The sequence below is a fragment of the Leptonychotes weddellii genome, chromosome 3 (genome assembly GCF_054177405.1).
Source record: "Leptonychotes weddellii isolate Sample4059 chromosome 3, ASM5417740v2, whole genome shotgun sequence".
Lineage (NCBI taxonomy): Eukaryota > Metazoa > Chordata > Mammalia > Carnivora > Phocidae > Leptonychotes > Leptonychotes weddellii.
This window is the reverse complement of record NC_138371.1, coordinates 81,328,174-81,340,265: the sequence shown is the minus strand read 5'-3', so window position 1 is coordinate 81,340,265 and position 12,092 is coordinate 81,328,174. Positions and strand designations below refer to the sequence as shown.

Below are 12,092 nucleotides of genomic sequence, written 5' to 3'. Positions count from 1 at the left end.
AGAAAGAAAGAAAGAAAGAAAGAAAGAAAGAAAGAAAGAAAGAAAAGAAAAACAAAGGAAGAAAGAGAAAGAAAGATGATAGATGTCTTTATTCATTTATGGAATGAAATAACTGATTCTATAAGTAGAAAAGAAATATTTGGTGCTATAAAAAATTAAAGTATCTAATATCCTTATTACTTATAATTGACTAGTATTTTTTAAAAACTTGTTTTCTTATTTTTACTCAAGAGAGTTCATATCATCTCAGAGTGTGTTTGTCTAGGAGGAAGATTATCCCGTATCCTTCTCATTCTAAAGATAAATTTTAGGACTTAACTATTTTTGTCTGGGAATATACTCTGAAAAACAAAAAAACAAAACAAAAAAACAAAACAAAAAAAACTTTGCACAAAGTTTCTAAAAGAGTGTCAAAAATAAGAAACATCAGCAATTGCAATTTCTAGGAACATGAACAACATCTCTCTTGGAAAGGTCTGTTCCACTCAGGTAGCTAGCTGATGCCTTCCTAAGAAATGATTAACACTTACAGTGTAACTGCAGGGAGAAAGGCTATAATCATCCTGTCTTAGCCCCTGTCAGTATTAGTTATTGTTTCAGCTACTGGAACAACAAAAATGACAGATACAGAGCAGAAATAAAAATGAAACACAATGAAATTATTGTCTGTTTTTTTTCTCCTTTTTCTTTCTTTTTTTTTGGGGGGGGGGCGGTTCTAATAACCGGATCAGCCAGGAGGATTAAATTATATATTGTTAAGCAGAGAATGTTTTTCTCAATAAATATGTAGGTAGAACCTCCACACAAGTTAATGTGGTATTTAAAATTAGAAAAACCCAAGAAATTATTACATTTTTATAAGTACAAGTCATATTTAAACCATGTGTGCTTCTATTTTATTATGACCTCACCCTAAGATAAAATCGAATATTAAAACGTGAGTTTGATAGAAGAAATTAAACCTATGAATGGATTTGTTAAGCTAAATATTAGTAGATAACTAAATTAGAAAAGGTAAAACATATTTTTAAAAAAAGAATCTCTCCAAACTTTATCAATTAGCTACATATAGGTTGCTTCCTTCTCATTAAAGAAGATACACTCTCAAATAATTCAAACCGTAACATCAAACTTCTTTTCAATTAGTCAGCTCCCCTGGGAATATTTGATATCTCTTTCTCTTTTTCTCTCTCTCTACTGTATTTCTTCTCTACTGTCATCTGTTTCACCCAAAATTAAAAAAAAAAACAAAACAAAAACAAAACCCACACACAACCATATAAAGGAAATGATCTTTTCTGAGATTATTATTTCTCTTGCCACTTGTTAATTTTGCTTTGTCTCAGCCCTTCTTGACTTTATGAGTTGAACAGTATTTTTTCTCTTCTTATATTTCATGGTCAGCATCTAAGTCTTTCATAGAATCTTTAAACCTTCATAACTTTACTCTACTTCCTAAATATCATTCTTTTTAATTGTATGGTTCTCCCCGTCACACATTTCTGCAGTGCCTTTTACAATGCATGCCAAAATATAAAAAATAAAATTCATTATGTTGGTTTGCTGACCTGTTTGAAAAAACCATATACAAATTCTAAGGAAATATATCAATTACAATAGTATGGTTGCCCTGGGGGAATAAAACAGGAGTGAGGAATGTAGATAATAGGAAAACACACACATACATACACTCACACACGGGCCTGACACAGACCGATCAATAGAAGATTAGAATGAACTCAACTAGCTACACAGGAATTTTTCAGATAAGGAGCACTTAGCTTCTGTGAGGATCTAAGAAGAAATCTTCTCTAAAATGTATTCTTTGATTTCTAGGGCTCCAATTCAACTGCACAGGCACATGACAAATTAAGAATTGATACTGGTCACACTTTTTTACATATAAGTTAGTTAAAAAGATATAAGTGGGGGGAGCCTGGGTGGCTCAGTTGGTTAAGCGACTGCCTTCGGCTCAGGTCATGATCCTGGAGTCCCGGGATCGAGTCCCGCATCGGGCTCCTTGCTCAGCAGAGAGTCTGCTTCTCCCATTGACCCTCCCCCCTCTCATGCTCTCTCTCTCTATCTCATTCTCTCTCAAATAAATAAATAAAATCTTTAAAAAATAAAAAAATAATAAAAAAAGATATAAGTGGGAAAAGCAAAAATCCTAAGTGGATAGGATATCAGAAAAATTGTTCTGCTTTTTCAACAGTCATCATGTAACAAAAGCATTTTTGGAGTTTTCTAAGACTTCTATAGCATTATGCTATATACTCCTAGAATTTTTTTTCAGAATAAATATCATTTCTTTTCTTCCAAGGGAAATATCTTGTTATTAAATCTTTAAACTTAAGCCAGATTGCATCTTTAACCTTTCCTAAAGATATTAGGAGATGACCTAGCTTTCACTTATACTCTCAGTCTCATAGTTCTATGGTTATCTTAGTAATAGATTATTATAAAACAGGTAATTAATCAAGAAAATAGGCTTAAAAGTATAATAGGTATCCAGAAATTTAAGTCAATTTAAAAAAAAATGGCATTCAAGAACAAATAACTCATATTCTGTTTACAAAATAATGATTAAAACATAAGAGACAGTGGCTAATATATAGAAATGAGTGGTAATTCCATGGCACTGACCATGAACACTATGGCATAGCAACCACAGAATTCTGATAACTGGCAAAATAATAAGGTAACTTTGGACCCATACACATACCTTTATCCAATGAACATGATAAAGTAACAGAACATAAAGATTGAAGGTAATAAAAATTGAGTCTTATGTATTATTGGAGGATGGATTATATCTACCCATTAAAAAAGGATTTCAGTGTTTTCTTTGCATTTCAAATTATAATGGTCAGGTCACCAGAGAGGGCCATATAACCAAGCAATTTTCTTAGACTATACCATTATTAAAATAAATAAAAGCATAGAGAATCCCCCTTTTTTTTGGTAAAGTTAACTCTATTCCTAAATCCATGTGACACCTATAGAAAGGTCAGATCTTTTTTTTTTTTAAAGATTTTATTTATTTATCTGACAGAGACAGCAAGAGAAGGAACACAAGCAGGGGGAGTGGGAGAGGGAGAAGCAGGCCTCCCGCAGAGCAGGGAGCCTGATGCGGGGCTCGATCCCAGGACCCTGGGATCATGACCTGAGCCGAAGGTAGACACTTAATGACTGAGCCACCCAGGCGCCCTAGAAAGATCAGATCTTAACTGTTTCCTTAATTGCATGGAGAATTGCACCATGTCTTTTGTATGCAAAAGTATTATACAAAGTAAATTAACTCAATCAAAGTGGTAATGACTATAAAGAGAAAATGACAATTCTCACTATGTATTTGAAGCACTGCAGAGAGAGAGAAAAAAAAACTAGTTTGTTCAAGTTTATTTCAGAAGCCTAAATTGAGACCTAAAAATCAAATTCATAAATAAATTTTGTCTCAAAAAAGAAAAAAGATGCTTAAAACTAAAATAAGTTATCTCATCAAGTACCTCCAGTGAAATAAAAAAAGAATATGTTCAAGGTGTGCTTTAACAATCATCTGGCAGAGATGTTGAGATGGGGAGTGTTCATGTGTTCATTATTAGGTATAAAAACAAATATAAGCTAAAATCAATACAAATACTGTTCTCTAATTTTGTGAAAACAGAAGTCACTGTGAATTCAAAGATGTAGAAAAGATGACCCCTGTCCTCAAATCTAGTTAAGCAGATAAAATATAGGTTCATTCAAAGGTGGATAACAATACCAGAGTAAGTTTTTGACATTTCAATTATAATTCTTAATATTTTGAGGTCATATCATACATTCAGAACAGAATTACAATTATTACTTGATCTGCAATCTTTTCTTATTCTGTAGACCCTAAATCCATACACAGAGGGCTCTTTTATAAATGAGGCTTTAGGAACAGTTTCATGAGTTAAGTGCTAGTATCTAGATTTGCCTTGGAACTCACCAGTCTGTTACACAGCCTTTCAAAAGAAAAAGAAAAAAAAAAAAATCCACCCACTCACAGAGATCAGCCTTCTTCCACTTATTACATTAAAAGAAAACACTGTTCAATTTATCCTCAAGTATGGAATGTGTGACACAGACCTAAAAAATCATTATCTTGAAAGACAATCACTCTGTCATTAAGGAGGGATTATGGGGGAGTAATATTATTTGGAGGTTTTATGGCTTTGGGAAGGAAGTAGAGGAAAGGACAATTTTGTAAATAAGCTGTTAAGCATTTTTGCATTGGCCTGAAGTTTCGAGGTTCTTCTTTTTTTTGTGAGGATCTTTATTAAAATAATTTTTATGAAATTAAGATAGATGCGATAATGAAAGATTCTGAGTCATCTAAATCCTGGTTCCACCTAATTTGCATTAAAACAGAAAGAGAGATGGCCAAGTCAGCACACCCTACCTGCAAAGTGTCTCCCACTACACCACATTTAGTGAGCAGCCTTATCCAGCAGGTAACACTGGCCGGGACCAGCATCCCTTCAAAGAAGCTCTCACCTGTGGCATCCTGCAAGTGGCCTTAGCCTGGACTGGTGCTACGCCCAAGTGGCTCCCACCCTAGGGTGTAGGGTTCAGGAGACCACTCCTGCCCACAGCAGTCTCATTCCAGACACAACAGAAGGGCACACAGGGGCACCACTGGAGCACTTGGTTCTGGTGACGATGGGGGGTATTCTTCTGGACCCCACAGGATACCTTCTGCATAAGACCACTACTTTCAAGACTAGGAGGTACAGCTCCACCCTAACAGAGAGTTAGGCAAAATGAAGAGAGAGAGGAACATGTTCCAAATTAAAGAAAAAGAAGAAACCTCAGAGGAAAAAACAAAACAAAGCAAAAAACAAACAAACAAAACCTAACCAAAATGGAATAAGCAACTTATCTGCTAAAGAGTTCAAAGTAATGTTCATAAAGACACTCACAGAACACAAGAGAAGAACGGATGAGTATGATGAGAACTTTAACAGAGAGATAGATAATGTGCTTTTAGATATAAGAGCTGAAAAATACAACTGAAATTTTAAAAAGTATGCTAGAAGAAATCAACAGCAGATTAGATGATGCAGAAGAACAGATCAGCAATCTGGAAAACAGGGTAGTGAAATCATCCAGGCTGAACAGCCAAAATAAAAAAAAAATAATTAAAACATGAGGATAGTTTAAGGGATCTCTGTAACAACATTAAGTGCTTACAGGAGTCTCAGAAGGAAAAAAGAGAAAGAAAGGTGCAGAAAATTTATTTGAAGAAATAATAGCTAAAACTTTCCTAACGTGGGGAAGGAAACAGACTTCTAGGGTTCAGGAATCAGAGAGTTCCCAACAAAATGAACCTGAAAAAGTCTACACTGAGACACATTATAATTAAAATGTCAAAATTTAAAAATGGAGAATCTTAAAATCAGGAAGACAAAAGCAACTACTTATACACAAGGGAACCCTCATAAGACTATCAGCTAATTTTTCAGCAGAAAATTTACAAGCAGAAGAGAGTGGCCCAATAAATTCAAAGCGCTAAAAGAAAAAATTTGCAACCAAAAATACTCCATCTGGCAAGAGTTTAATTCAGAATCGAAGGAGAGATAAAGAGTTTCTCAGACAAACAAAGTTAAAGGAGTTGATCACAACTAAATTGGCCTTATAAAAAATTTCAAAGGGATTTCTTCAAACAGAAAAGAAATGGCCATAATTAGAAGTAAGAAAATTATAAAAGAAAAAAAAAACCCTCTTAGTAAAAGCAAACGTATAATAAAAGTAGTAGATCATCCACTTATAAAGCTAATATGAAGGATGAATGACAAAAGGAATAAAATCAACTGTATCAACAACAATTAAAGAATACACAAAATTTAAAAATATCAAGTATGACCTCAAAAGCATAAAACATGGTTGGGTAGTAAAACTTTAGGGCTTTTCTAAAAGCCCTAAAACGTGTCTGAACTTAGGTGACCATCAACTTAAAGTAGACTGATTATATAAAGATATATTTATAAATATGTATAAATAATATATATTTAATTTAAAATTTATAATTATTTATAAATAAATATATATTATATATAAATATTGCAATATATATGAATACCACTGTAACCACAAATGAAGAAATTGTATAATTATGCAAAAAATAAAGAGAAAGTAATCAAAACATGACACTAAAGAAGGTCGTCAGTCATAATGGAAGAGAGCAAGAGAAGAGAAGAGAACTTCAAAAAACATCTTAAAAACAATTAACAAACTGACACTACACATACCTATCAGTAATTACTTTAAATGTAAATGTACTAAATGATCCAATCAAAAGACATAGGATGGGTGGCATTGGTGGTACAGTGGTGAGCATAGCTGCCTTACAAAAGACAAAGCTGAATGAATTAAAAAAGAAAAGTTCCATGTCTATGTTGTCTACAAGACAGTCACTTTACACGTACAGGCATACAGACTGAGGTAAAAGGATAGAAAGAGATATTCCAGGCAAATGGAAGCAAAAAGAAATCTACGGCAGCAATATTTAAATCAAAAAAACAAAACAAAACAAATACGACAAAAAAAACAACAGACTTTAAAACAGACTATAGGGGCGCCTGATTGGCTCAGTCGGTTAAGCGACTGCCTTCGGCTCAGGTCATGATCCTGGAGTCCCGGGATCGAGTCCAGCATCGGGCTCCCTGCTCGGCGGGGAGTCTGCTTCTCCCTCTGACCCCCCCCCCCCTGTTCTCTCTCTCTATCTCATTCTCTCTCTCAAATAAATAAATAAAATCTTTAAAAAAATAAAAATAAAATAAAAAATAAAACAGACTATAACAAGAGACAAAGAGGGCATGACAATGACATAATGATAAAGGGATCAATCCAACAAGAGAATACATCAATTTTAAATATCTATACACCCAACATTAGAGTACCTAAATATATAGAGCAAATATTAACAGACATAAAGAGAAACTGATAGTAATATAACCATAGTAGGAGACTATAACACCCCAGATACATCAATGAATAGAATATCCAGAAAGAAAATCAATAAGGAAATATTAGCCTTAAGCCACACATTAGACTAGATGGATTTAATAGATATATACAGAACATTCCATCCCAAAACTGCTGAATACATGTTTTCAAGTGCACATGGAACACTCTCTAGGATAGGTCACATGTTAGGCCACAAAACAAGTCTCAATGAGTTTAAGAAGAAGTTTTTTTCCCTATCACAACAGTATGAAACTAGAAATTAGTTACAAGAGGAAAACTGTAAAAATCACAGAAATGTAGTTATTAAACAACATGCTACTAAAAACAAGTGAGTCGATGAAGAAATCAAAAAGGAAGTAAAAAAATACATGGGAAAAATAAAATTGGACACAAAATACTGTAAAATCTACGGAACCCAGCAAAACAAGTTCTAAGAGGGAAGTTTATAGTGATACAATCCTACCTCAAGAAACAAGAAAAACCTCAAAAAACAATCTAACCTTACACCTCATAGAAAGAAAAGAAGAACAAACATAGCCCAAAGTTAGTAAAAGGAAGGAAATAATAAAGATCAGAGCAAAAATAAATGAAATATAAAGACAAAAAAATAGAAAAGACCAATAAAACTAAAATAAGGTTCTTTAAAAGGATAAATAAAATTGATAAACTTTAGCCAAATTCGTTAAGAAAAAACAAACAAACAAGAGGAGACCCAAATACATAAAATCTGAAATCAAAGCGTAGAAGCTACAACTGACAACACAGAAATACAAAGGATTCAGGGCTCCTGGGTGGCTCAGTCGGTTAAGCCTCTGCCTTCAACTCAGGTCATGATCCCAGGTCCTGGGAACGAGTCCCACATCGGGCTCCCTGCTCAGCACAGAGCCTGCTTCTCCCTCTGCCTCTCCCTGCCGCTCTGCCTACATGTGCTCTCCCTCTTTCTCTCTGTCAAATGAATAAATAAAGTCAAAAAAAAGAGAAATACAAATGATTGTAGGAGACTACTAGGAACAACTGTATGCCAACAAGTTGGATAACCTAGAAGAAAAGGATAAATTCCTAGAAACATACAATCTTCCAAGACTGAATCAGGAAAAAAAAAAAAAAAAATTGAAAATGTGAACAGAATGATTACTAGCAATGAAATTGAATCAGTAATCAAAAACCTCCCAAAAAACAATTTTACTAAACATATGAAGAAGAGATAATACCTATTCTTCTCAAATTATTCCAAAAAGTTAAAGAGAAAGGGATGCTTCCAAATTTATTCTATAAAGCCAGCATTACCCTGATACCAAAACGAGACAAAGGCACTGCAAAAAAAGAAAATTACATGCTAATATCTTTTCTTCATAAACATACATGCACAAATCCTCAATGAAATATTCAATTCAATTAAAAATGAGCAAGAGGACCCTGAACAGAGATTTTTCTGAAGAACGTACAGATGGCCAACACATACAGGAAAAGATGCTCAACATCACTAATCATTAGGGAAATGCAAATCAAAACCACAATGACATATCAGCTTATACCTGCCAGAATGGCTAGTATCAAAAAAACAAGAAATAACAAGTGTTGGCAAGGATGTGGAGAAATGGGAATGGTCATCTGCTGATGGTGAGAATATAAATTGGTGCAGCCACTACAGAAAACAGTATGGAATTTCCTTAGAAAACTAAAAATAGAAATGCCATTTAATTCAGTAATTCCACTTCTGGGTATTTATCCAAAGAAAACAAAAAGTCTAATTTGAAAAGAAATACATATCCATATGTTCACTGTAGCATTATTTACAACAGCCAAGATGTGTAAGCAACCCAAGTGCCCATCAATAGATGAATGGATAGAGAACATGTAAAATATATATATTGCAATATTAACTCAGCCATAAAAAAGAATGAACCTTGCCTTTTGTGAAAACATAGATGGATTTAGAGGGTATTATGTTACATGAAATAAGTCAAAGAAAGTCTAATACTGTATGATATCATTTACATGTGTAACCAAAAATACAAAATAAACTGACAAAACAAAAACAGACTCATAGATACAGAAGCAAACTGTAATTGTCAGAGGTAAGGGAGTTGGGGACATGGGCAAAATAGATGAAGGGGATTAAGAGGTACAAACTTCCAGTTATAAAGTAAATAAGTCACAGGGATTAAAAGTACAGCATAGGGAATATAGTCAATAATGTTGTAATAATTTTATATGGTGACAGATGGTACCTAAACTAATTGATCATTTTGTAATGTCTATAAATGTTGAATCACTATCTTGTACCTGTAAAATTAATGCAATATTTTACGTCAACCATACTTCAATTAAAAAAAAAACAGAGAGAAGAAATGAAAACAGTTTTATGTCAAGATTGGATTGTATTTATAGTCAAAAGTTAACACATTTTCTCTATCCTATGTCTTTATGTAACAGAAAAATCTCTGCAGTATTCAATATGCTTTTTATTAAATAAAAAATTGCTATTGGTTAAAATGGAATTCTACAGAATTTCTTTTTTTCAAAGACAGAATGAAGCAGAAGCTACTAGAGATTATATAACCTTGAAATCTTTGTTGCATTATACAGTCCTATGGTTTCTATAATTCAACTATCCAGATGCATATTTATTAAAAGCCAGATGAGTGTGACACAGATTTGCTCCTTTACAATGAAGATAAAGATAAGGAAATCTAGATGGATGTAAAAATGTAATAAATTTTGAAATACTTTCCCAGTTTGGGGGCCAAATCAGATTTTTTTTGATGATAAAAGTGGAGGAAAAGTAATATGTAATTCTAAGTTTGAGACAAAATTGGTTAGTGTCCTGTGGTAGGATAAAACCATAGCCTTTAAAGTAATGTTCTCCTCTCAACATTTGCATTTCTACAGGACAGAAATCTTTTTTCCCCCAATTTTATTGAAATATAATTGACATATAACATTGTGTAAGCTTAAAGTGTACAACATGATTTGATATTGTATATATTGCAAAATGATTACCACAATAAGGTTAGTTAATACATCCATAACCTCACGTAGTTAGAATTTGTGTGTGTGTGTGTGTGTGTGTGTGTGGTGGTGCAGGTGAGAATATTTAAAATCTACTCTTTCAGCAACTTCAAATATACAATACAATATTGTATACTATAGCCAGCCAGGAAGTATCCTGGTTTAGACAGGGATGCAAAATGGAGAGTTAAAGTCTTAACTAGGCATATATTTTTTTAAGTATCAAAAGAAATCTTTTAAGTTATATTAGAGACCTGATGACTGAACCACGTAGGGGGGCTATAATTACCATACATAAGAATACACTGTGGGGATAAAAGCAAAGCAGGTATATAAAAAATAATAATAAATTGAAGTGGATAAAGCATTTCTATAAGGCACTGTGGAAGCATTTTCTGTATCAGTCCCTACTAGAAAGTAATACCACATCCAGGACAATGATTTTCCTGACTGCCATTTTAAAAGCATTATCCAATAGCTTCATTTAGAGTTTCTCGCTATGTTCTTGGGCACATACTTTTGTACTGTATCCTCATAATAACGTTGAAAGTTCGGTAGAGAATTTGCATATTAGAAAACTAAAATTTATGAAGATTAAATGATTGGCCTTTATTTTTATTTTACTATTATTTTTTTTACTGATGATGGCTAATTTTCATCCAATAGCTATTATTTTATTTTGTTAAAAAATATTTATTTAAGCTAAGGAAAAAAAAAAACAGTTTACCCATTTCTCCCACTCCCACCACCTCTTGTAACCACCAATGTGTTCTCTGTATCTATGAGCTTCGTTTGTTTACTTGTTTGATTTTTATGATTCCACATATAAGGGAGGTCATAAGGTATTTGCCTTTTTCTAACTTATTTCACTTAGCAGAATGCCTCAAGGTCCACCCACATTGTCACAAATGGCAAAACATCATTCTTTTTTATGGTTGAATAATATTCAATTATATAAATATACTATATTTTCTTTATTCATTTGGCTATTGATGGACACCTGGGTTGCTTCCACATCTCACCTATTGTAAATAATGCTGCAATCATCATAGGAATGGATATATCTTTTCAAATGTGTATTTTTGTTTTCTTGGTTTAAATACTCAGAAGTGGAACTGCTGGATTATATGGTATTTGTGTTTTTAATTTTTTGAGGAACCTCCATACTGTTTTCCATAGTGACTGCACCAATTTATATTTTCACCATCAGGGCACAGAATAAAGTTTTAAGAGTTAGACTGTCTCTATGGTAGCAAATGCACTTGAACAAGTTTTTCAAAAATATTATCTAGTTTTCTTTTAAACTTTATATTCAATTGAATTTGTTCAAACAATTACATATTTTGAAATCTCTTGATACACACATTTCAGGCAAGTACAAAGTATATTTTTTTTTCAAAAGTATAATTGCTTACATCTATAATCAAGAAATTCTCAGTTAACTTACATGTCTCTGGGATCCATCATATTCACATCTTTCAATTTTTCCTAGGCTGCCATCTGAGAAATACAGCTTTTCTGCACGGTGGTCAATGGTGAGACCATTTGGAGTGAGTATGTCTGTACTGACCACCACTTGAGCATTTTTCCCAGTCAAGGTAGATCTCATTATACTTGGATGTTGTTCATTCCAGTTGGTCCAAAACATTAAACTAATTAAAATGAAAATTGTGATAATAAATTAAAATTTTCATTAACAACAGAAACAGTAGAAATATGGTGATGTCAAGCTGTTTTAAAAAAAAGCAAAATTATTTGTCTCATATTCTATGATCCTTAAGGAAGTCTAGGTAACAAGTGGAGATATGTATATTATATATGCATGTATATTTTTCTTAGTTTCTTAAATAAAACCTAGAAACTACTTCTGAAAAACAATTATCTTGTACATTCTCTCAAATAATTTGATTAAATTGAGTCAGTTTGATGTACAGTGAAAACTTATTTTAATCATGGATGAAACAGTTATCCTAAATTTTCTGTGAGTTGCAAATGTATTTTAACTTATTAATATCATGTTTCAGCATATTGAGTATCATTGTCTTAGACATTATTCTTAACCTAACTATATTTCTTTTCTTTAATTG

The 12,092-nt window shown here is 32.8% G+C and overlaps 1 protein-coding gene across 1 annotated transcript in view; it reads right to left on the bottom strand.

Annotated features, from left to right (window-relative positions):
* Nucleotides 1-12,092, bottom strand: part of LRP1B (LDL receptor related protein 1B) — a 1,719,891-nt gene that overhangs the window by 312,075 nt on the left and 1,395,724 nt on the right. The window contains exon 36 of the mRNA XM_081815486.1: nucleotides 11,453-11,657. Within this exon, the coding sequence (XP_081671612.1) occupies nucleotides 11,453-11,657 (205 nt within the window). The remainder of the gene's footprint in view (nucleotides 1-11,452; nucleotides 11,658-12,092) is intronic.